This window comes from Cyprinus carpio, chromosome B1, assembly GCF_018340385.1.
Source record: "Cyprinus carpio isolate SPL01 chromosome B1, ASM1834038v1, whole genome shotgun sequence".
Lineage (NCBI taxonomy): Eukaryota > Metazoa > Chordata > Actinopteri > Cypriniformes > Cyprinidae > Cyprinus > Cyprinus carpio.
Genome location: NC_056597.1, coordinates 9,859,864 through 9,884,711, shown reverse-complemented (window position 1 = coordinate 9,884,711; position 24,848 = coordinate 9,859,864). Strand labels below are relative to the sequence as shown.

Below are 24,848 nucleotides of genomic sequence, written 5' to 3'. Positions count from 1 at the left end.
TTCTTCTAATACTGAGGCTTTTCATCTAGGCTATAAATAATTCATAAATCAAAGTTAAAAAAGAAAAAGAAAAGATACAAAGAAAGAAAAAGTATCAAGATTCTATACCAGACCAACATAGACACCAAAAAAGAAAAAATAAGAATAATAAATACAAAGATCAAAAGCACCTTTATGATGTTTCACAAAATAACTATGATAATATGCAATAATGACACACAATTTCCCAAATGCATGGCGTGGTTTCCCATGACCTCTTGCCTCTGTAATTTAGAGCAGCGATTGCTAAATGGACAGGATGATACCAGGAAACTCTCACAAAGAGCCGGACGGGGGATCAAAGGGGGATGTTCAAGTCAGATGCTACTCCAGTCACATACACACACATAGATTTCTAACTGCATTCCCTAACAGCACATCTCACATGCACCCTGTTCGTACTCCATTAAAGTGTCAGAGAGCCCTTGAAGTGTCACCTGTACACCATTAGCTGTTTCATCTAATTCATACAATGCTCTGGGGCCACGGCCAAACAATTATGCCAGCACTAACATTGGTTTTTATAAGTCATCGAGGATCATGTTTGAACATCCTCTCCTAAGAGAGTCATTTTTGTATTCAGATGCTAACATGCTTTCAAGAACCAGAGAAAGACCTGATAAAAGCCCAGAAAGCCTCAAAACAGACTTTTTAAATCCATATTCAGAAATACTTGATAAAAGCACACACCAGCCCACTTTGAAATACATTCTTGCAGAATAAATAAATATACGGTATTTGTTTAACAAACGTTAAATGCTTGAATATCCGTTATAAAGTCTCATCCTCGAAAAGCTTCGAGGTAGTCACTAAAACAAAATTGTAATGCTGCCCTCTACTGGGGGAAAAATCCAATAACAATTCCTATGACAGATGCTTCCATTTAATCTTTAGTCTTTAATTCAATATTTCCATTGCTTTATTTATATCTGTTCTCATGGGGATGTAAGCCAGCACAGTTTACAGTAACAAATCCAAGTCATAAATAAGCCATCAAACTTCAAAGCTCTCTTGATTACACTCTCTTCAAATTCTATTTGATGCCAAAACTTGAATACTTCATATGCTCCATGAATCAATAAATATTTGCATTATCACTGCATATTTATTGAGATATCAATGTTTCTGACTGTCAAATAGTCTCTTAACTGTGTGGATGTGTATGTAGCCTACATGTTTACTGTTGTGTTAAATGTGCGTAAAGATATAAGTGTTTATATAGGCTATACATAAATAGGAAATTAACTGAATACATGGAAAACATACACTTTCTTGTTAAATGTTAATAAAAATGGTAAGTGTGAAGCGTGTTTACCTCAAATTAAGGCATTCAGTTCATTCAACAGTTGCTGAGTCAAGTGCGATTCGTTTTTTTACTGAGATATAGTTTAGTTACTCCTAAGAACGGTGTTGTATATGTATTAGTGAGGACTAATTTGACATTATAGCCAACCACTGATTCTGAAGAAGCATAAAAAAGAAAAACGTGAAATAAATTAAGTGCTGTCAGTACCATATAAAAATATTGAAATAATTGTTTAAATATTTCCATTAATTAAACAGAATTTTAAATTGTTTTTAGTGAACAGAGGGACAAACGTAAACATAGAAACAAACAAGATTCCTCAACAACGTTATAGAAGTAGGCCTATAAATGTGAAATGCTAAAACTCATATGCCAATATCACAGTGGGTTATTTATATGTCTTTCATTACGATTAGACAAGCAATTTCTTTTAATTGTAAGAGTAGCAAGGCTGCTTTAAAGATTGATGAAAAATTGATTTGATGACTAAATAAAATATATTGACCACTTTATGTCTCCAATTTGATGACTCATTAGTCAAATGCATTGTTCTCTTTGATCTGCCTTTAGAGAGCTTCCCTTTAAGCTTTTCACGTAGTCTAAAGTATTTATGATCAGCACAATAAAACTTTTGACTGCACTGTTGCATGATGGTCACAAGCAGACGTTCGTAATTTAGAGTAAGCTTATTTGTTCTGGACATATACAAGTCAACAGTATCACTGGCTTGTGAAGTTTGTTGTTTGACTTTTTTTACTTCCTCCAGAATCCTTCTTGCACTCTATTTATTTATTCATGTATTTGTTTACTCTTTTTCTGAAATCTTAGCACCAAGTGGTCTTATCTTATCAAACCTGACAGAGACCCAGAGTGTGCATGCAAAATCTGTAAACAAACTAAAATTATTTAACTCTCTGACTCTGTCTGGGGGGAAAAAGCATCCAGTGAAAAGCTGTTTTGGGCAGATACCGACACCAATACACAGAATATGGTAAGGAGAAAATCAAATTGTTCAAAAGTTATTATTTTTTTTAAATCAACTCTTTCTTGTATATATTTTTGATCATGTATTCGCCCTACAGATAAGAATATAAGAAAATTCCAGAGCATCCATCCAAATATTCCTGAACCACTTGTCGTATGTGGGGTTGCAAGAGTCTCATTCAGCTTTAGTAGATACAAATTTCCAAATGAAGTACTTCTGGCACATGTAACAGATGATATAAGGTTATTTGAGGTCATTGTCCTCAAATGATAAAGTGTTCATTGCATGTGAGGCAGTTAGTCTAATCAGAGAGGATGACTGTGTGCAATGCCTCAACCGCTCACAGAAGTCACATGGTTATTGAATTACACTGCACACAGGCACACAGTTCTGACAGCAGTAGTTTAATGACTTCCTAAGGGATTTTTTTTTTTTTTTAGACACATTTTTTTGTTTGTTTTAATTACAGTGTCATGCCCCACACAGTTCTTTTTCGAACACAGTAACTGTTGTCAGTGTGTGTAACAGCTTCCAAAGCTTATGTCATAGGACATAAAACATGTGATGCAAATCAAACTGGAACTTTAATAGAGGGGTTCAAAACATTATCAGTCTTAAAGAATTACATTATCATTTTTTAAGGAAGCCATCTTTAACATGGTCATATAAAATGCTTGGTGGATTTAATAATAATAATAATAATAATAATAATAGTAATAATAAATTCCTGATTTATTAATTTAAGCCATTAATATAATTTGTAATAAATACGTATAGGCTAATTATTTGACAACAAGCACATACGAATGACTTTTTTCATGATCTGGAAACATTTCCAACATCTTTATAAAATCTATTTTATTAAGTTTATATTCACTAAGTAAACCTCTCCCCTGGAATGCATACATTGCAAGTACTACTTATTCATTTTTCAACTAAATTATTAACTATAGTTATTTATTTATTTTTTTTATATCCAATATGCTACACATATAATGCATCAAAAAAAGGTTTTTAGACATTCTGTTCCATCTAGATCTACACATACAAAACAGTACAATTTCACTGAACAGACCTCCAGTGTTACAGTATATCTATCATATTTAGTTTAAAAAAAGACAACCTTTGCTTCTATTAGCTCAGAGATGCTTGTTTATGCATTCGCACTTGCTCAGAACAGCAGATTGGCATCCATATCATCTGTAGAAATGAAAATATATTAAAAAAAGTTGAAAAACCAGGTTTGTTTACAGTATTAAGTTTGTGATTTATTTAAAATGTGCATAAATATTGCATTTAAAGTGAATGAATAATAAACAAAAATCACTTTGAGCTGTTTGAGACGAGGCCTTCAAAACAGTCTTACCTTCCTTAATGCCAAAGCAGCTGCACCACTCCTTGAAGGAGACCAGTTTGTCCTTGTCAGCATCACACTTTTGGAAAAAGACTGAGGTGCAATGCTCCATTGGAACTAGGGGGACACGCAGTGGAGCCAGCTCAGAGTGAGAAAGAAACCTGCAACAGTATAATGTGGGGTGAACACACACACACACACACACACAATTTGTTTAAAATTTAATTAACATAAGAAAGAAAATCTTATAAGCATATTTTGTCAACTCCATTTGAAAGACCAACACTATATTCTTTATAAGTAAATCTAGACATTTATAAGTAAATCGTTCGTAGGCAGATTTCCCCCCACACTGCAGCCTCTGTCTGACCACTGACGTTGTAGAGGATATTGGCACCAAGTCTGTCTTTTTCTGGAAATGTCCCTCAACCACATCCTCACACCGGCTAAAAATATTACTGAACGTCCTGTATGAGTAAGTCAGAGTTAGAATAGTTTCTGCCTGAGACGTCTTGCCCACGAATTGCCCATTCGTGACCAATCATACAGTATGCACATACTGTAGAGCTCCAAACTGCAGAGAATTTCCCAAAATTGCATGTTCTTGTCTAATTGGGAATCAGAGATATTTTTATCAGTCTTTTGGTCAAAACTCTGGCTGCAAGACAAAATATCTCTCCTTTCTGATAAACTAATGAATATTGCAAGGAGAAGTCTGTATAAACACACAGCCCTCACTTGTCTGAAGGATGCTGGTCCATCTGTGCAAACTGCCAGTGCACTGGATAGATGTACATGTTGTAGTTCTTCTCAAAGTCCTGCTGTAGAATCTCAACGGAGTGATCGTCTGCATGAAGACGTCTCTCACTCTCATAGATCTTCTGAACCTGTTGAGCACAGCATTCATCATCTGTAATCAATTCATTCAAGGGCTATTTTTCAAAGTAGTACATCAACACTGTGTATTTTACTGTCAAAAGTTGGAGAGCTGAAAAGAATTTGTCTCCCATTTATTGTTTTAAACATACTGTTTGTCTCTTTGGGAGACATGTGATATCTAGATGAAAAACTATCAGTCCAGTATCTTTGATAGACATACCCTGATACTTTGTTTAGCTGTGAGAAAGCCAGGAGACATGGATTCATGCTCATATAATTGCAAAAGCACATTCTTCAGCCAATCTCGCATACGCAGAGGGAACTGCACCAGCTCCGACTCTGGACATGGAGGAATAACTACCAGATAAAACAGGCATTAAAAATGGGCAAAAGTCAAAGAATTGTAGATATACATTAAGAGTATAGAATTATGAAATTGTGACATTTAAATGACGTGGTAATATTTTAGTTGAGTTTATATTGAAGTGTTTGCCAGTATTAAGAATACCAGTATTTCTTACATTTGCAGGATCCAGTGTAATCCAGGTGAAGTCTGTGGCCTATTTTGGTCCCCTCAAGGCCACACTTGGTGGCAAAAAGCTGACAGGATGTGTCATATGTCTTATTGTCAGTTCCACATACCTACAATGAAAATGTCCCAATGACAACAGCATAGTACTAGCAAATATTATTATTATACGTTTTTCTTCAATTGGTATCTGTTGAATATATATTTAATCTGTAATGGAATTTGTAACTTCACTCTCAGAAGGTACAAAACTGTCACTGGGGCAGTGCCTTTTCAAAAGGTACTAATGTGTACTTTTAAAGTACTAATATGCAACTTTAAGGTACTAATATGTACAATTTAGGGGTAAATGAGTATGTACTTTTTTGCTTTTGTAACCTTTTTTTCTGAAAGTGTACGTTTGGAAGTTAAAGCAGTTTTACTGAAATCAGCTGAATGTGAATTAAACTAGTTACGTATACTTACATGCTCAAAATCATTTACACTGAGAGGACATTCTGACGGCTCCTGACACACACAGACAGGTTTGTTCTCATCATTCATTTTGCACGTCTTTCCTCTTTTACAGCGAAAGTTCTCGCAGGGGTCTGGATAAAACAATGAAAGAATGTGTAAATATCTTGTCAAATACTGTATCCTCAAATCAAGCATCCACTGCTGCTTTAAAAAGCTTTCAAAGAGACATCTAATAAGGGTAATATATAACAACCCTATAAAAAAAGTGCCAGCATTCCTTTGCCTCTGTTGGTTTGGATAGAGTGTAAAGCAGGGGCTAAGGCTCTCATTGACTTCTTAAGCCAGGGCGGTTTAACAGTCTATGTTAAAGAAAAACTCTGCTCAGCAGATTCCTAATAGGAATTCAGGGCTATGGAGACAATGTTGAAACAACACTCACCATCTGACAACCCCTGTCCGCTGGGCCGATGGGTGGGTCGAATGTCAGGGTAAAGCTCCATAGCGGCCCTGATCTGTATGGGATTCATCCCCACCAAGCGAGACTGCAAAGAGGCACAACCAACACATTTAAACATTTCAAAGACTTTGGAGGGAATATACTAAAAATATGTGGCCTAATTCAAATACTTTAAACTAGAGCACCTGCTTAAACTAACCATGATTTTTCAAATAAGATTTTTTTTTTTTAATAAGCTTTTTCTTATGTAAGACTTCCAATTTATTACCTACTAAATGTAAACTTAAATGTGATTCTTTTCATGCTAATAGTTACAGGTTTAGGGTTTTGTTTCATATTCAGTAGGGCTTTCAGTGACAATAATATTTATCTTGTGAAATGTCGCGATAGAGAAAGAACCAACGTAATAAAATTTCAGAGAAATATGGACATGCTTTTAGCACTAATCAGTGAACATTTTACTTCAGAATTGCTGGCTTTTGTGTTTGAGCCGCAATTAGCATAAAAAGATCATTAATTTTGCTTGCACTGTGTGTAAATAGCCTACATATGGTGTTAATAGCATGTAGTTAAACTGTTTGCGGTGGTTAGTGAATTTAGCCTCTACTTCTTTAACTAAGTACTAATAATTCATTTATAATTCATTTAAAGTATTAATCTGTGGCTATATACTGTACTAGCATGTATTGTAAAAAGCTTAGAGTCCGGTTGTGTGTTCATCTAGAAAATTCTCATCTACTTTTAGATAATGTACTGTATGTGTGATGCATTTTGTACCCATTTCCCATTCTTCTTTTTGGTTTTAGGCTCTGTATTTTCAGTGGGCTCCTCCAGTTTTTCTGGGTCTTTCCTATGATTATGTTCTGCTTGGTCACTCTGCATCTTCTCGAGGTGCTGATTGTTTCGTAGCCTCTTGTGTTTGCTCTTTCCATGGCTGTTGCCTTCATTCTTCTGCTTTTTCTTCTCCTTCTTTGTCTTCTTGCCACTAGAAAGAATAGCATCCTCAGATTCACTGCTGTTCTTCTTATCCTGTTGATCACTCTTCTCTTGTTCATTGTCATTCTCAGAGTCTTGTAAAGGCTCATCTTGGGTTTGTTCTGCTGGCACGTCCTGCTCTTCTGCAATGTCCTCAGAGTCAGTGTTGGATTGCTGAGAATCATAGTCCACTGTGACTGTGGGAATCACATCTTCAGCTGTTTCCTCTGTCTCTTTTTCCTTAGCGTTGATGGTTGAAGCTTTGACCTCCTCTAGCTTGGTGGGTAGTGGTTGTGAAGCATCACGGTCAGTTGCATAGTCCAAATCAATTGGGATCTCTGACTCAGTACTGCTGTCGGTCTCATTTGCATCCTCTACATCTTTCTCACCATTTCTTTTTTCAGTTCCATCTTCATTCTTCATCGTAGATTCTCCATCTTTCTTTCCCTCCTCCTCCATCTCCTTCATTTCTTTGTCTTTTTTTGAACTATCATCATCTTCCTCCTCGGGGACCTGTAGGAGCTGAGACAGTGCCTCCTCACTCAGGAGCAAAGGTGTATTCTTCTCACCTTCCTCTGAAACTTCAAGCTCTTCTGCCTCTGCTTGCTTCATTTCCACACGGCTCTCATTCTCTTCTCTCTTGTCCTCATCCTCTGGGTCCTGTGTGCTGGACTCAAAAGGCAGAAATGTGGGCAGAACTCCATCGTTACTGTCATGACGCTTCACTGACCCTGGCTTAAAAAAATGAAAAAAGTAAAATAATAATAATTATTATCATTTTATGAAGATTTTTTATTTGTTTTTAAAAAGCATACATTTAAGCAACATATAACTGACTGACAAATTTCAAGAAAGCAAATTATATATCCTGTATTAATTTATAAATAAAAAAATATGTATTTTGATTGAATTAGTGTTCTTTAACAAATGAGTTGAGTGAATAATTTAATGACTCTCTCATACAGACGTCAGTTGTTTGTTTCTGAATGAATCAAAGTTTTTGAACAATTTTTTTTTATATTTTCTATATAATAATAATATATATTTTTAAACATGTCAAATGTATACTTGTACATAATTTATAAATATATTAAAATAATTGCACATGGTTGAAAAAATTATTGAAAACTATAGGAAACACAATTTCATGCAGAAGTACATGTACTTTTTTAAGGTCTACGGATAAATTTAATCTTTTTAAGGATTACCTGCTCTTTTGGAGTTGTGTTGTGTCTGACATGCTGCTTTTTTCCATGTGGATTACTTTGTACCTTAGATAGATAGATAGATAGATAGATAGATTTTTTCAGCATAGCTTTTGCATAGATGTGGCACACATTATTGCACACAATGTTCACTGCTTTATTTACAGACCAAACTGTATTTACCCAGAACCGATCTTGTTTCAGCTGCACGACTCATACAAATTTATACCAAGATGAAATTACATTGCTGTTTATGTAATCCTTCCAACTCAATTGTTTGAAATTATCTATGGCTAACCACTCTGTTGTAATTTCCTGCAGGAATGCAGATATTTTGCCAGTGAAGTATCGTCTTTCTATTTCCTGATAAGTAACTAATGCTGAGAGTCCATTTACATTACATTCTCCAAGCTGAACTGAAAAACATGCTTCGGTCTTATGATTTAAGCGAGGCATTTTGTCATTTTAAATCTACACAATTATCCTTTCACCAACCGTGGGACTGTGGGATTGATTTACTGCCCAGCAGAACTCCATTTAAGAGGTAGTCTACTCCCATTCCAATCCCAAGAGTAAGACAATGGAATAATATATAGCCATGTTTGTGATTAGCTATGTCAAACCCTCTCTGTTGGCTCGGGTCATATATTACAACAGATTTCATTACAGCTTACAATGTCCCCGCTGATTTTTCTGCACACTTGATAACATTTGATTGACTCTCTAAAAGCTCCTTGTCTCAAATTCCCCAGCATGCATATTCCTCATTGCTTGCGTTTTGAACCTTTTTCTTTGAAATATGTTCTTGGAAACGTCTTTTGGGTTGGTGTCTGATTCCACTTGATTCTTTGACCTTTGAACATGATTGTGGGCTTATAGAAATATTGCTGAATATTTGGAGATTTTACTTACAGATGCAGCCAGTGCTGAAACCAAAAAGCAGAAGAGAAACAGGTCTTTCTTCATCTCTAAAAAAAAAAAAAAAATTTGTATGGAATATGGATGGATGTCAGCAGAGTCCTCTTTCCTATCTTAAAACTTCCTGAAAAAGTGACATGATGTCCCCATTCTCTATTCTTTCTATCTAAGAATTCTGCTGTTCTGCCCTCTGGGCCGTTCTCACACAGGGTTCAGAGTTCTCCATCTGTATGCTGGACGTACTCCTGCCATGACACCCCAGCATAAATCAGCCGCCTCAGTTGTCGTGGTAACAGGGCCCAGGAGATGAGCCCCACTCAAAAGTCACATTCAAAGTCCGGAGGGGCAAAGCAAACATCAGAAGCTACTAGACTGGAAAAAGAGTCGACTAAGTACACAAGCTTTTTGCTTCCTGCACAGAGACAATGTGCCCATTATTGGCCATGTTGATGTGGACAATGACTGGGGTGCAATGGCATGAAGATACATGCCAAAAGATGATATATAACTTTTCATTATTAAATTATTTTAATACTTATGGTTTTTTTTTTGGTTTTAAAAATGCACAGTAAATTTATAATAATGACTTAAATTTCACAGTGCATATTTTAATTCCTGATTATTTATCGTGTAAAACTTTGTACTTTCAGAAAACTAACATAAAATAAACAGATTAAACTTGTGCTAGAAGAATCTCCAGCAATTAAAAACTGCAAATAAATGAAAATATATATTGTTATTGATAGATAAACATGATATGCATCATCACTTTTTTTTTTTTTTTTTTGCAATATCTTTTATTTCATTTTACCTTAATTATTTTTCCAGAAGTGATCATTTAATTAATTCGCTATAAATTTAAATTTGAGACTTACCTGAGCTGTAATGTTGCCGATAAAAGGGGAGGAATTTCAAGTCACAGAGAGTCACCGAGAGGCAGTCAGTCAAAGTACCTCTCACTCCTTTCTGCCTCCCCCTCAGCACTGTATATCAGATGCCCTTCATCTGCACCCGGACATTCAAAGAGACACAACTAACTGAAGCTTCGGTGGGTGGTGCATGGGGAGAAGAACAGAGCGATGAAGAGTCACTCCAAAACACACCGTTACAATTTAAACATACTCAAACATTACAAATGTATGTAATGTTTCTAGTGGATAAGCATTTTTGGAATGAAATTATTTAACATTTTATTTGAACAAACTAGTTATGTTTTCTAAAAAAAAATAAAAAATAAAAAAAATAACCTTTAATACATCTATGTGGAGAACAAAGAGACCTCCTGGTGCTTGGTAGATTTTCAGATCTTAAAGCTTTTTTAGATCTTGAAGCTTTGAGGGAATTTTGACATTCAAAGCAAAAAGCAGATATTAAAAGCCACCTGTAGATGGCGCCCAGCGTTTTTGCAGACCTTTAATCTTTGCCAACTGGCTGTCACCAGTATTTTGTTAACTGTGCACCTATTTTAGTATCAGAATATCAGTTCGTTTGGGTTTACTTAAATAAAACTTATCTCTCTCGCTCTCTCTCTCTCTATGAAATATAAAATATTTACATTATAATTAGATTTTTTTATTTATTTTATATACATATACTGCCATTCAAAAGTTTGGCATCAGTAAGTTTTTTTTTTTTTTTTTTTTTTTTTTAGGGAGTCTCTGTATTTATTTGATCAAAAATACAGAAAAACACTGTACTATTGTGATATATTATTTCAAATTCTAATATTGTTTTTCTGTTTTAATATACTTTAAAATGTAATTTATTTCTGTGATGCAAAGCTGAATTTTCAGCATCAATACTCCAGTCTTCAGTGTCACATGATCCTTCAGAAATCATTCTAATATGCTGATTTATCATCAATGTTGGAAACATTGCACTTAAAATTAAAATCTTTTCTAACAATATGCAACAATCTAACTATATATATATTCATAAAAGGTTACAAAAAACATGAAGCAGCACAACTGTTTCCAACATTGATAATAAATCAGCATATTAGAATGATTTCTGAAGGATCATGTGATACTGAAGACTGGAGTAATGATGCTGAAAATTCAGCTTTGATCACAGAAATAAATTACATTTTAAAGTATATTAAAATAGAAACTGTTATTTTAAATTACAATAATATTTCTCAAAATAACAGGTTTTTTTCCTGTATTTTTGATCAAATAAATACAGCCTTCATGAGCACAAGAAACTTCGGTAAAAAATATAAAAAAATCTTACTGATCCCAAATTTTTGAACAGTAGTGTATATCTTTAGAATTTGCAACCAATAAACATCTTAAAACATTTAAAAGATAGGAAAACAACACTGCACCTTAGAAAACACCTTGGAATTTTCCGAAGTTTTACATGAACAATATCAACATTCATTAATACTACTACTACTACTACTAATTATCTCTGTTTCTTTATTTTGAGCGCTTGAATATTAGAGCTCTAGAACATTCGAATATAACAATAATAATAACAACCATCACTACTACTAGTAAAAAAAAAAAAATATTTGTCTGTTTCTTTATTTTGGGCTCTTGAATATTAGAACTCTTGAATATTAGAATATAATAATAAAATAAGAACAACAATTACTACTACTACTACTAATAATATTTCTCCCCGTTTCATTATTTTGAGCTCTTGAATATTAGACCCTTTCAGTTTCATCTGTCTCACATCGAACTTTTCCATATCCACCTTTTATCAGGAAATCTAATTATAACTGCAAGCAAATTCCACTCAAATTGCAAGAGATGAATATTCATTAGTGAACCAAGTTGCATTGTTTTACATTTCCTCTATGCTATTATCAGTAAACATCTTGCTGCACTGTGGGTTTTAGGGTACACTGCAATGATTATGAGTATGAGGAATGTTTGTAAAAAGGAAATATTCCACTCACTTCATACACACACATATAGACTCAAAACAAAAAACAGTAGCACTCCAAATATGGAGATCCAGGAAGTGCAGAAAAAAAAAAAAAAAAAACACTGTGTACGGACAAGTTTATACAGGAATATTTATATAAGCAAGCTATCATAAAAGAAATAAGCCATTTGTCGTTTTCAACATTTTGTATCCATAATAAACATATATAATTTAAATAAGGTATATACAGTGATTGTCTATGGAAAATAATAAAAAATGCTCCGTGTTGGAATGTTCTCATTATGGACTTCCTGTCCCAGTGTGGGATTAGACAGTACTCTTACTCAGTATTTAGAGGCCACACACCCTATAGTTTAGCACCTTAAAATAGACACGTACAGGAGAGGAAGTTTTGTAGTGTGTGCCATTGCATTATGTAAACATTGTTACTGTGGCACTCTCATTTTCTTGTATATTCCAGCTCCAGTTAATGTGCCCCCACAGTAATCTGAGTGTTGGCGAGCAGGAAGTGATGCTGTTACCTTAATGAAGGAGTCAGCCTGTTAAATAGCGCTTTCTCTAGACATACCATTAAATTCAGTCTTTAGCTATAAACACTCTCTGTAAAGTACTCTCGTTCATTTACTCTTCTGCTTTCTCGGACTTTGCATTCGGACTACGAGAAGAGAAAGGTAAGGTTTTCATACCTACCCAATGCATTATTTTTAAGCAGAAATGTTTAAAGTAATGTTAAAGCATAATCAATTATATACATTTTTGCTCTTCAGATTTTATATTTCAGAATGAAACCTGCCATGTTGATTCTCTGTCTGCTGGGAGCAGCTTATGCTAATCCAGTGAGTACTACTGTGAATAAACTTTTAATGTTCTTCTGTCTTTCCATACATTTCAAAGAGTGACAATATGTTTTTTTTCTCTTTTTTTTTTCTTGAATTATCACACAGATCTTGCATAAAATGGCTATGGAGATGATTCAACATGCATCCAACTCTGTAAGTGACGCTCAATTTATTTTAAAGAAACTTTGTGGTAACTTTTAAATAATGTTTTAGGTAATGCTGTTCTTATAATTTTTTTTATATTCCACAGTCGGAGAGCTCTTCAATATCTGAATCCTCTGACCAGAGTAATACCTCAGAACCTTCAGATGAGGTGCGCTTTCAGTCAAATTCCACATCATATATATAAAAAAATAACTTAAATGTGTATCTAGAAGGAGGGACAACTGTATGTTTTCAATGTTGTATCAGTTAGTCGTGGTAAAAAGTTTTCTTATCCCAAGAATATCCAACTATGTATGCAAATCCATGCCAAATTTCTACCAGAAAAAAAAATATAATAATATTTTTTTTTTTGTACAGCATTAAGTATTTTAATAGTCTTTACTAAAAAGAATAATGTACAAATAAAACATACATGCATTATTTATTTGCAGAAATCTAAGGAAACTGTCTCCGACAGCAGCGTAAGTGCAAAGACTATTATGTCAACAAATCTAATGAGAAAATATTTAAATATATTTCTGTTAAGAAAATAGGCTCACTTCACCTTCTCTGTTTTCTTGACAGAGCTCAGAATCAACTGAATCAGACTCTAATGAACCGGTATAACTAATAATTACTTTTCACATATTTTCACAAATTTACAAAAAAATGACTAAACAGATCAATATGACTGCAAATGTCTTACCATGTTTGTTTATATATATATATTTTTATTTTTTATTTTTCAAGATCTCAAGTGAAAGCCATTCTGTGGAAAGTCTGGTAAGTTACTTTGCTTTAATACAGCCTAAAACTCATGCTCTAAAGCGTATTGACTGCAGATAAATTGATAACCTGTTTACTCTCCCACGTTCTGTCATCTGTGCTTATCTAGATTGGAAAAAGTGAGACTGCACTGACATCAGATAACACTCAAAGCAGTAACGAGAACGTTCGTAAGGTAAGGAACGTCCAATTTCATGCATCATACAACAAACATGTGTGGTTACACAGGAATAATGACCATCATAATGCATTCATACAGGGCTGGATCTACACCCTCAAATGGGTTCATAAGAACAACAATGCCATTGTGCAAGCGACCAGCCAGCCAGACGAGAATGACATCAAATCCACTAGTGACGCATCAAAAAAAAGTGAAAGCAGTGTTTCAAGTGAAAGCCAGGAAATGGCTGTTCTAAACACAAAGCAAGAGGATAACAGTGTGGACACAAGTGAAAGCACTGAAAACAGTTATATTGTTGACGGAACTGAGTACAGTACCAGCAACAGCAGCAGCAGCAGCAGCAGCAGCAGTAGCAGTGAAAGCACAGAGTCCAAAAACAGTGCAATGGACAGCGAAAGTCGCTTAAGTGAGTGCCAGCCAGGGGCTGACAGCCAAGAATGTGACAGCGAGGAAGACTTTCCTCAGGATATCGGTGATGATGGTGCAACCGACCCTTTCAATGGCATCCTAATGCCTGATGTCACTGAGCCCTAGCAGCCGTTTAAGACATCATTTTATGTCTCAATGCTCTGATATCTGCAAGTGGAAATCCCAGGAATATATCAAAATGGGAATGTTCTATTAAGGAAAATATTTAAAGGAGGTTATGTAAGGAAATCTATATAATATTAATATAAACCATTAAACAAATGTTAATAATACTGTATTTTAAGGTACCTCAGTCTGTTTTTAATTTAAAATTACACATTGTAGGCATAATTTGATATTTTTATTTTATACTTTCTTTTTTTAATATTTGCTTTTTATCATTGGATATCTCTGGAGCTGAAGTTGTGTGCAGTATTTTTTATATAGAATTTGTAGTTGTTTATTTATACTGTTGGTATTAACCATTTTCAAATAAATAAAGTAAAGAAAAAGTCAAGCATTGCATGAGTCCTGTATTTCCCAGGAATTCTTAATGCTAAAAGTTGCATATGCAAGCACCATACGTTCCTAAAATGAAAGGGTTGCCCTAATGCAATCCAAGAGTAATTACCAACTTCATTGCCTATAATTTTACAGATTTAGTTCATACCTTTGCACAAGCATGCCTAAACAATAAAAATGTGTTTAGAGAGCTGAAATGGCTGTTGTGTAACATCAAGCTATGAAAGAGCACTTTCAGCAGTAAGGAATATTGCAACTATTAGGCTGTGTGTGTGTGTGTGTGTGTGTGTGTGTGTGTGTGTGTGTGTGTGTGTGTGTGTGTGTGTGTGTGTGTGTGTGTGTGATTAACTTATTCATAAGTAATATATCATGTCTGTCAAACGCATGTCATTGCTGTTTTGATACCACAAGATGGTGGCAAACTTGTGGGGTTTCCCTAGGCAGAACATCACAAACTCACACAAACATTACATGCTGAGCGGGACTTTCTGCCGTTTCATGTGTGCTGCTTTTGGCAGAGGGATAAAGATTCCTTACGCTAAGAATGGGGGTTTAGACATTGTAAGTTTGTTAATTACTGTATAATTAAAATGACTGTTTTTATGGTTCAGTCTTCAGATAACAGACTAAGCACCATTGGTTTTCATTGTCTAGACAATTGACACAATGTGATCCAAGATAATGGCAGGCATTATCCATTTTGACAAGAAGGGGTAAAAACTTTAAATAATGGGGTTTTTAGAGACTGCAATAATAATAATAATAAGAATTTGCCAGATTCCCCAGTTAAAAAAGACAATATAAAACTATCAGATACTATTTTCCTCTGAGTTTACGGTTAGCTGCTCAGCTGCCAATATATTATATGATACCATCAAATTAAACAATACTCATTTTGTATGTTCTCAAAATGAACGCAGCACTCATTTTGCATCGCATCATTGTCAAATTGTTTTGGGGTAAGCAAGCAACATTTAGTCAAAAATCTGCAGTATAATCTCTCTCTCTCTGAGTGTATCTGTGTTTACATTGTAGGCCAAATGTTCATAAATTGTAGGCTAATTAAAAGGATCGTCAACATAAAAACGAAGATTCATCATTTACACCCATTTCAGACGTGTAAGAGTTTGGAATAATGGAACATAAAGAAGATATTTTGAAGAATGTTGGTAACCAACCTGTTTCAGTTCCATTTACTTTCACTGTAGGACAAAAAATACAATGGAAGTCAAAGGGAACTGAAACTGGTTGGTCACCAGCACATTCTTCCAAATATCTTCTTTTGTGTTCTGCAGAAGGAAGAAGGCAAAGTTTGGAAAGACGTGAGGGTGAAAAAATTATTCTTCATATTTTGGTGGACTATCCCTTTAAAAAAATGTGGAATTTTTCTTTTTCTTTTTACTTTTACTTTCCCCTACTTTCATCAGATTCATGCCTAAGCTTCTTAACTTCATCAAAAGTCTATGTCTTTCTGAAAGCCACCTGTCCCAGTGAGCCAAGTTCAACTCGCTCTACATAAGGGACTTTATGTGTTAAAGTCCCATTACACTGCGTTTTACTCTGTCCGTGAGCGACGCGACAAACTAGAACGTCCCTATATTATAATGAAGGAAACAGTCTACTCTAGTTCACCGTGTCGCGTAGGCTGAGAAGTACAGGTCGCGCGCAATGTTCGTGCACACGCACCAGGCGGCGTCAAGCTGAACTGTCTAAACCTGATATCACACAGAGGAGCGCGGCAACTGTCTCTAAAATGTGTAAAATCTCAATTAAACCACACACGACTCGACTATTAACTCTTTTGATGCCAAAAGAGGGGCTGTTACCGAACTATTTTTTGACGTTTAATGTGAAGTACGAGCAAAAAAATATACCCAATTTGAGATGGGGAAGTCCCGGCAAGGAAATCCCCTCTTCATAAGATAATTTCGAAATTGAGTGAAGCTCTCACAGGCTGAAGCTTTCTGCCTTAGGTCTACAGCAGACGCATTTAGTAAGCCTATGACACTCAAACCTGTGCAATCTATGGGAAAATCGAACTTTATGTATTGTTTTTAACGCGCGAGCGGATTGTTCAGAATGGATGAGATAAAGAGAGAGAACGACGCGCTGAGGGCGAAGTTGCGCAGCTGCTCTACACTCAACACATTTTACCACGAAACACAACAAGAAATCGCTCGTTTAAATCAATTGGTCACCTCCAAAGACGGAATTATTGCCGATTTGAAGGCAAGACTGGGGAAGTATGATAAAACAGTGGTCATAGAGGGAGAGGAGCCCTATATTGTAGGGCCGTCGAAATCTCTCATCGAGAGTTTGTGTAAGGAAATTTGCAAATTAAAACAAAACCTCAAGGAGTCAGAAGCAGACGCCGCCCAGAGATTGGAAACCAGTAAAACAGTAAGTTAAAAGACATTTTTCATTTGTCTTCCTGCTTCTCCTAAGCAATCATCTACAAGATGTCAAGTTGATTGTTTTTCTCTGTACATCTTTCCAGCTAAGGCACTGTAAAGTAAACCTTCTTTGTAAAATACTAGAATTCCCTAATCAAGAAAACATGATAAGAATAATAATAAAAGAGCTTTTTCCAGCCTAGGCTACAACGATTTGGTGGTCCTAACTGATGGTCTACCAGTCTTACCATTTGAAAAGTACCCAAAACTCTTCTAAAACAGACCGGCCTGATTAAAGTAACTAAGAAGAGCAAACTAATTTAAGTAGTATTTTTCAGTTTATGAGTATACATTTGTTTAGTAACACATGAATACTTCAGACTATGCATTAGATATGGTGAGGCAGGTGAATGTCTTCTTCACTTTCACCTGTCAGGAAATGGGCATGAAAAGGTCTTCTGACTGTTTGCATGTTCCAGGAGATCCAGAGGTTGCAAGAAAAGTTGAAGGAGAAGGATCAAGAGCTGGAGACCATCAGGGGAAGGCCTGATCAGGAGAAAGAAAGGGAGATCCAGCGACTGCGCTCCACCTTGGCCGAAAGTGATCGGACACAGGCCACCAGGGCTGTCCTTTGCAACTCTCTCGCTGAAGAAGCCGAGCAGTTGAGGACACAGCTGGGGGCCACCGTGCAGGTGTGCCAGGAGCTTTTGGGACGGCTGGAGAAAGAGAAAAGCAAGACAGCCATGACGGATCAGAGAACTCAAGCAAATGAGGTGTGTTTGGGGAACTATCAGCATTCTACAACATCTGGACCACCTTTAAAACACTTTATTTAACAACCATATTTGACCTTGCTTTTTGTATCTTCATCAGACAAAAGATTCCCCTGAAGTTCCCCATCTAAATGTCATCATCAGCAAGTTAGAAGAGGAGAACGACCAGCTAAAAAAGAGAGTTGCATATGTAAGGCTCACATGATGGAACTGTTATTTGATCATCACCCACAGACATTTGTTTTACCCATTTCATTTGCAGAAAATGTCCCTCAGTACCTTTTATGGAAAGACACAACAATGTAAAATATTCTTGGAAAATGTCGTGTCATTTTTGTCTGTTCACATCATAAATACATGCCTTTGTTCCATCTCAGGTGGAAAGTTTAAACTCAAAGTGGCAGAAGTATGACTCCAGTAGAGAGGAGTACGTGAGGGGTTTGTGTCAGAAGTTGAAAGAGTCAAACGGTCTGGCATCCGCAGGTCTGACCCTGACCCAAACTCCGGCTGCGGGCAACGTGGCTTTGTTCCAGCAGGAGATCGCGCGGCTCAATGGCCTCCTGCAGGACAAGATGATGGAGTGCGAGAGACTCAGCAGAGAGAGGGATGACAGTAAAAGAAGAGACCAGGAGCGCATTCAGATGCTTGAGCAGCAGGTCTTTATCATTATTTTGAATTCCTTTTAAACAGGAAGTCATTGTATTTTTCTCACAACAAAGGAGAGAAGTAGTTTTGTTTGGCATGCTGCCCATAAACCAAAAGCCTTCCTTGTTCTCCTGTAGGTTTTGGCCTATATTGAGGACTTCAAATCGGAGAGGGCAGACCGAGAAAGGGCTCAGGGTAAAATCCTGGACCTTCAAGATGAAGTTGGGCGACTTCAACTGCAAATACGCACACAGGCAAGTCTCATTAAAAAAAAAAAAAAAAAAAAAAAAGAAAGAAAAGCTTTAAATTTAAAAAGGATTAAATTCTTTATAAATACAATTATTTAAAAATATTATGGATTGTTTTAAGTCACGATGAAACTGAAGTAGCATCCAATCTTTTCTTCAGTTTCTTGATGTACATCTGAGAATATATAGAGTGAGTACAGATGTTTATTGGATTTTGAGATGTGGGCATTGCATTGAAAATTTGAGTGTGCAGTCGAACATTGATGGGTAGGTTTTAAGTGGACTAAATTATTTGAGAAGTCTGGAAAATATCATCAAAGAGAAGTCTGTCATGACAACATTTTGATACATAATGGGGTCAAAAAAAGAAAAGAAAAATACATTGATGATTTGTGACACAATACTTTTTTGATTAAATGCTGGATTTTCCCGCCCTTTCTTTATCACACTGGAAGAAGTGACAAACCGCATTTCTACATGATTTAACCCATAAAAGTAGTTTTGGTGGTATAATTTAATATATTAGATTCAGCTTATCAAATTAGATTTTTGACTTAAAACCAGAGCAGTTATGATTTTTAGGTCACCACTTGTTTTCAGTGCAACCCGACCAGCATGAGACCTTAAAATCCAATTCACTTTAAATAACACGCATTGTGTCTTCATCTCTCAGAGCGTCCAAGATGCCTCATCCTCACGGCGACTTCACATGGGCCTAAAAAAAGGTCCCCACCGACAGATGGACACTGCCGAACCGCGAAGAAACAGTCCCCCAGAAACAAGCTCAAAAAGGACTATCAGTAACACGGCACCGCAGGGAGCCGCTGAACTGCAGTGCCCTCGCTGTCTCACCACGTATGACGACGAGCACGCGACCGAATACCTTAACCACTGGGACGAGTGTGCCAAGCTGTGAGTCTCTCACCTCACTGACTTTTCACAGGGCACAGAAAGCACTGAGGACAGAATCACTACAAGCTTTCAGACTATGGGATGTTTGACAGGGTGTTGATGAAGGCAGGGGCACGTTTAAACAGGATGGAGTCGAAGGAAGAGCTTTTTTGGGGGGTTTTTAGGCTTGGCTTTTCGATTGTGGGCTTGGTTGATGTTTAGAAGGTCGCTTGTGGCATAGGACTCAAGATATGACTTTGGGTTGGTCATTCCCAGTTCAAAGGCTTACTCACATGGCTGTCATTGGACGCAGATGGTTTGGTTATGAAAAGTTATTCAATCTTAAGCATTTGTGGTTTATAAGTCACTGGGTATTATGGTTTTCAGCATGGTACATTTTGTCTTAGAGTTTCAATCAAATTTAGCTTAATACTGTATTGCAGATCGGTGTATAATTCAGATGGATTGTAAAATTGGTATCATATACCTCACCAATGTGTATTCTCTTTATCAGCTGGTTTGCACTTTTTGCTATTTTAATTATTGTCAAATACAAATGATAAAAGTACATAACCTTTTATATTTAATACATAAGCTTCTTTATTATTAGACTGCTGAATATCATTCATAGTTTTTGTTATGGTGCTATTTGTAAAGATTATTGTTCTATTTTTATATTTCATTTTTCGTCTATTTCTAAGTGTATTGTTATTATTTGCCTTGGGCTTACATTTTAAATCAGAAATTTTAATTTGTACCAGAATACATACATACGTATACATAATTTTATATATATATATATATATATATATATATATATATATATATATATATATATATATATATTATATATATATATATATATATATATATCTCAAACATTAGTTTCCGATTTTAAATGTCATTACATTCTCAGAGTGTAAGGCACCTTTTGACTGTGAGGTACTTGCCATTCGATCCCCCTCTGCAGTTGAAAACATTCTAGTTTTAAGTAAGAGAGGAAGTTCCCTACATCCTGGTAAATTGAGACATGAAATTTGCACGTCTCAGATGCTGCCTATGACAAAATGGCCTCCTATTGCTGCACTTTTTTAAAAACTTTAACGGGGTTTTAAGGCACTAACAGCAAAACTATTAATTGACAATAAGAAAATATCACAGAGATGCCAAACTAAGACGGAGAAACGTGATAACTATAGGAGGATTTATTTTTATAATAAAATATTTGCTTTGTTTGGACCCTTCTTGAAACTGTGTAATCTTGTTTGTGTCTGTGAGTGCTTGTACAGTCAAAGGTAATTTTTAGTAAGATATGGGAAACCAGACACTGAGAGAGTTGTGATAATGCTGGCAAGATCATGAGGCATAGTGTGTCATAAAGCATTAATCTCAAGTCCCATTGGATTTGCAAGTGTGTGTGTGTGTGTGTGCACACAAGTAGTGGAAACCCCCTTCCCAAGCACAACTGAATGGACAGGCTATAACTGCAGCAAATTCTCAGCTGTCCCGAGGCTTGGAAGTAAATAGAAGAAGAGAAGCAGGCGACTGTCGGGTAGAGGGATATAGCGGGACTGGCTATTTAAAGGGGAGGAGGCTATGGGACCAAACAAGGCTAGTGTCTGTAACAAACTAGATGCACTGTGTTTCCGTGTTGTACAAACACTAATATCACAGAATCTAAATTCCTAATGTTAAACATTATATACACATTTTGTACCAAGCTAAACTGCTGCTATAGTTTGTAATTAAAGGCCAATAAGACATTATCCAAGCCATTATGAAAATGTGTGACAATAATTTAAATATAGTCACCATTGGTGACAGTCTGGAAAAACCTTATGTGCATTCATATGTGGTTTTGTGAGATATCAGGTCATGAATTTAGTTAATTTCATGGAGGGCTATAGGGTGGATGTATTTTTTTGTAGGCCAAAAGCTACAAATGAGTTAGCATTTTAGCACCTTTGGTTCAACCATTCTGAAGTCAAAGGGTTATAACACAAGCTTAAGATTTTTTTTTTTTACATTTATTCTATGACATAAAATACCTCAGTAATAACTCTTTGCGATTTATTTTTATCTCTCTTGAACAAGGTGTTTGCTAACAATCTTTATAATACAGAGATCACTAAAGCGGTTTCTGAAGAGTGATTCTGGGAATTGAATTGTCAACTCAAAGCGTAATTTAGCTCCTAAATATCTCCCTAAAATTTTTTTTAATCAACACCTTTGTGTTATATCTGGGAAACTGGTCATAAGTACAGGCCCATATTCAGATTACAAACAAGATCACAGTCCCCTGAGTCAATAAACCCTTGATGAGCTCAGACGCACGACCCTATCTAGCTGCCATGGGGGTAGGAGGGAAAACTCCAGCAGGAGTTTCATGCTCTCTACTTCAGTCAAGTCACCACTCTCGAAATGACGTCGCTCAAGCACAAGCACACACTTTGGTAGATACTCATGGCCGTAGCGTGTCATTTTTCTACCAGCAGGAGTCATTTGTTGTGAAGTCATAGAGAAGATTGTGTTTGCTGTGAAGAACGTAACTGGAGATGCGAAAAGAAGTGATGGATGTGTGGGCCCCGCTGTAGTTCTGTTCTTTTACGAAAACTTTTCCTTGGAGAAGTGAAAGGTAGGCTGGAAGGGATTCCCCACATACACACTTCATACACACCTACAATAATGTGAGACCCACACATCTACTGCAGAAAAGCACACACACACACACCAAAATCCACCTTCAGAAAGTGGAAATAATTAGGTCACACGATCACATGACTTTTACAGTATAACTATTCGCAGAAAAACCAAATGTCACTTACACAATTAGCTCCACAACTGATATTTAAAAATGTAACAGTCTATCACGGTGGATCTTGTTTACCCATTATTATCCTTAACTTTACCCGCTGCATTGTTCAGAGAGGGAAAACTTTATAAAATGCCATGCCAAAATGGATAAACATGGGCTTTAATCTTTTAAAACAGGGAATTCCCGAGCATTGGCTAACTTCAGTGCTTATTTGGAAGAGCAGCACCTTATTTAACATAGATTGTTGTTGTTACCGACTGTGTTAAGAGTTATCATGGCCTGTTGTGTTATTTTTTTGATAAGAGCGATCAGCACTTAGACAGAACGCTATTGTCAATTCCAGTATGTGGAACGATGGGGGTTTTCCCTCTTGAGTTTCTCCCCAGCTCTGGGCCATCCTCAATGAAAAGATCTTCACCAGTGATTACAAACTACACTATCTCATCTCCAATCTTTGATTTCTATTTAATAAGCCCAGCTCTTACTTTCTTTACGACCCTGTTATTGTCCAAGTCTTGCTTTGGAAGACTGACTGTAGATGACTAGGCTCCACACGTATTCCACAGTTAAAAATTTGGATGTGTATGCCAAGTCAATTTATCTTGCACTCTACTGATAATATCCAAATGTCATATGCAAAACTTTTTTTTTTTTCCTGATTTTTAGTATGGGAGACAAGATTCTTTATTTTTTTTTATAATTATTATTATTTTATTTTTATTTTTTTACGTACTGATATATCATCTTGTGTAGTTGCACTTCTCATTCAGTCAAAACAACTATTTTAAACTTCATGTTGAAAGTACAAAGTGAATCTGGCCTCAACCAGAAATGTCTTAGTAAAAAAGATTTTACATAAATGAGGTAACTCCAGCATTGCATCATGGGTGACTAAAACTGGGCAGACTTACAAAAGCACTACCAGGATATTCACAAAATCTCCCATTGTTCATTCTCCGATTTTCCAGGCAAACACGTGGTCAGTTTTCAATTATATAAATACATATATTGAATTAAGTGATTTCTTTCTTTCTTTCTTTCTTTGTTTACTTTAACTTGTAAAATTACTGCACTAAAATATATATATTTGATCACTGTTAAACATGACTTAACACATGTAGCTAGATATTTTCTTGGAAACTGTGATACTTTATGCTTGCTATTTAGGATCACACGGCAGTTTAAAAATATGCATAAATATGTTCTATCAATTATTGAAATGAGATCATCTCTTCCGGAACAAGACAAGCAACAGTTCACCTAACCTGTTATAGCTGTTTCTTTGTTTCATGCTAAAAAGAAGGTAGGCGTTCCACCACAGCAAAGAAGTTTTTTTTTTTTTTTTTTTTTGGCAGGAAGTGAAAAAAAAAAAGGCCCTACATAAAACAAAGTTTGATGATGACGGATAGTGACAAAAGTTCCCTTTCTGTGGGAGTCATAAGTTTAGAAATAGTCTGTCAAGTGGTTTCAAAGATTAAAATATGCCCTCCCTCCTATTTTAAAACAGGATTCCAATACATTTTTTGAAGAATGAGGTAATCTCACTTTTTGTTGCAATTTGGAAGTGAAAAAGCCAAAATCACATACATACCTCTAAATTCTATCACCTTATACACAAAGACAAATCTAACTTCTGAACCATCTCTGATAATGGCAAAAAGAACATTTTTTTTTATTATTTTAAAAATGACTGATAGTAAATTTTTTTTAAAAGGATTACTTCAAACTCCTAAAAAAGGGGTCACCAAAATGCATCAAAGTTTGGCTCAAATTAACCATATCGTGCCTAAATTCCCAAAATAAGATGAGGAGTCAGACAGGGCAAGCCTTAAAATTATTGAGAGGAAAAGAAGAAAAGTAATCCGCCTAAAATGGTCTAATGAAAACAGGGATATAAAAGAAAATTATTAGTTTGAGGAAATATCACAAGCACTATTTTTTCCTTTGAAATAATGTGAACCGGAGAAATATGCACATAAACAAAAGGAACATTAAGGAAGTCCATTTCAGTTTTTATGCTAACTTAAAAATCAAAAGTAGTTTTTGTTAGTTTTTTTCTTATCAACTTGACAAGCTGAAATTATCTAAAAAAATGAACCTAAATATCACCTTTATCTCATTATGCATTCAGTAGGGCACGCTTACCTGAAATAAGTAGCGTCAAATGATAAAATCTGAAATACTTTTATTTTATGGTTTCTA

General features: G+C 35.7%; 3 protein-coding genes across 3 annotated transcripts; 2 read left to right on the top strand and 1 right to left on the bottom strand.

The window, feature by feature from the left end:
- Window positions 1-813: 813 nt before the first annotated feature.
- Window positions 814-10,146, bottom strand: LOC109091266 (SPARC-like protein 1). Its single transcript, XM_042716524.1, has 11 exons — window positions 9,979-10,146; window positions 9,098-9,153; window positions 8,189-8,251; window positions 6,783-7,715; window positions 5,988-6,090; window positions 5,558-5,679; window positions 5,085-5,205; window positions 4,784-4,920; window positions 4,423-4,571; window positions 3,697-3,845; window positions 814-3,530 (listed from the first exon to the last, which is right to left on the bottom strand). The coding sequence occupies exons 2-11, from the start codon at window positions 9,149-9,151 to the stop codon at window positions 3,502-3,504; spliced, it is 1,860 nt and encodes a 619-aa protein (XP_042572458.1). The 5' UTR covers window positions 9,152-9,153; window positions 9,979-10,146; the 3' UTR covers window positions 814-3,501.
- A 2,259-nt stretch (window positions 10,147-12,405) lies between these two features.
- LOC122135852 (dentin sialophosphoprotein-like) lies at window positions 12,406-14,786 on the top strand. Its single transcript, XM_042716525.1, has 9 exons — window positions 12,406-12,672; window positions 12,769-12,837; window positions 12,946-12,993; window positions 13,091-13,153; window positions 13,437-13,466; window positions 13,570-13,605; window positions 13,735-13,767; window positions 13,880-13,945; window positions 14,030-14,786. Exons 2-9 carry the CDS (start codon window positions 12,784-12,786, stop codon window positions 14,483-14,485), a joined length of 786 nt encoding a protein of 261 aa, XP_042572459.1. The 5' UTR covers window positions 12,406-12,672; window positions 12,769-12,783; the 3' UTR covers window positions 14,486-14,786.
- Window positions 14,787-16,517: 1,731 nt separating this feature from the next.
- tnip2 (TNFAIP3 interacting protein 2) lies at window positions 16,518-21,082 on the top strand. The gene is made up of 6 exons (XM_019109813.2): window positions 16,518-17,281; window positions 17,754-18,047; window positions 18,148-18,237; window positions 18,425-18,703; window positions 18,830-18,946; window positions 19,614-21,082. Exons 1-6 carry the CDS (start codon window positions 16,961-16,963, stop codon window positions 19,854-19,856), a joined length of 1,344 nt encoding a protein of 447 aa, XP_018965358.1. The 5' UTR covers window positions 16,518-16,960; the 3' UTR covers window positions 19,857-21,082.
- The last annotated feature ends 3,766 nt before the right edge of the window (window positions 21,083-24,848 follow it).

What these genes read in the sequence shown, in the direction of transcription:
- LOC109091266 (XM_042716524.1), bottom strand. Translation starts at nt 9,151, where the DNA reads ATGAAGAAAGACCTGTTTCTCTTCTGCTTTTTGGTTTCAGCACTGGCT. An exon ending in GTGTAAATGATTTTGAGCAT is followed by an intron (nt 5,206 to 5,557) that starts GTAAGTATACGT and finishes TTTTCATTGTAG; the next exon opens with GTATGTGGAACTGACAATAA. An exon ending in CAGCTAAACAAAGTATCAGG is followed by an intron (nt 4,572 to 4,783) that starts GTATGTCTATCA and finishes TGTGCTCAACAG; the next exon opens with GTTCAGAAGATCTATGAGAG.
- LOC122135852 (XM_042716525.1), top strand. Translation starts at nt 12,784, where the DNA reads ATGAAACCTGCCATGTTGATTCTCTGTCTGCTGGGAGCAGCTTATGCT. An exon ending in GAGCAGCTTATGCTAATCCA is followed by an intron (nt 12,838 to 12,945) that starts GTGAGTACTACT and finishes ATTATCACACAG; the next exon opens with ATCTTGCATAAAATGGCTAT. An exon ending in TTCAACATGCATCCAACTCT is followed by an intron (nt 12,994 to 13,090) that starts GTAAGTGACGCT and finishes TATATTCCACAG; the next exon opens with TCGGAGAGCTCTTCAATATC.
- tnip2 (XM_019109813.2), top strand. Translation starts at nt 16,961, where the DNA reads ATGGATGAGATAAAGAGAGAGAACGACGCGCTGAGGGCGAAGTTGCGC. An exon ending in GATTGGAAACCAGTAAAACA is followed by an intron (nt 17,282 to 17,753) that starts GTAAGTTAAAAG and finishes TGCATGTTCCAG; the next exon opens with GAGATCCAGAGGTTGCAAGA. An exon ending in TAAAAAAGAGAGTTGCATAT is followed by an intron (nt 18,238 to 18,424) that starts GTAAGGCTCACA and finishes GTTCCATCTCAG; the next exon opens with GTGGAAAGTTTAAACTCAAA.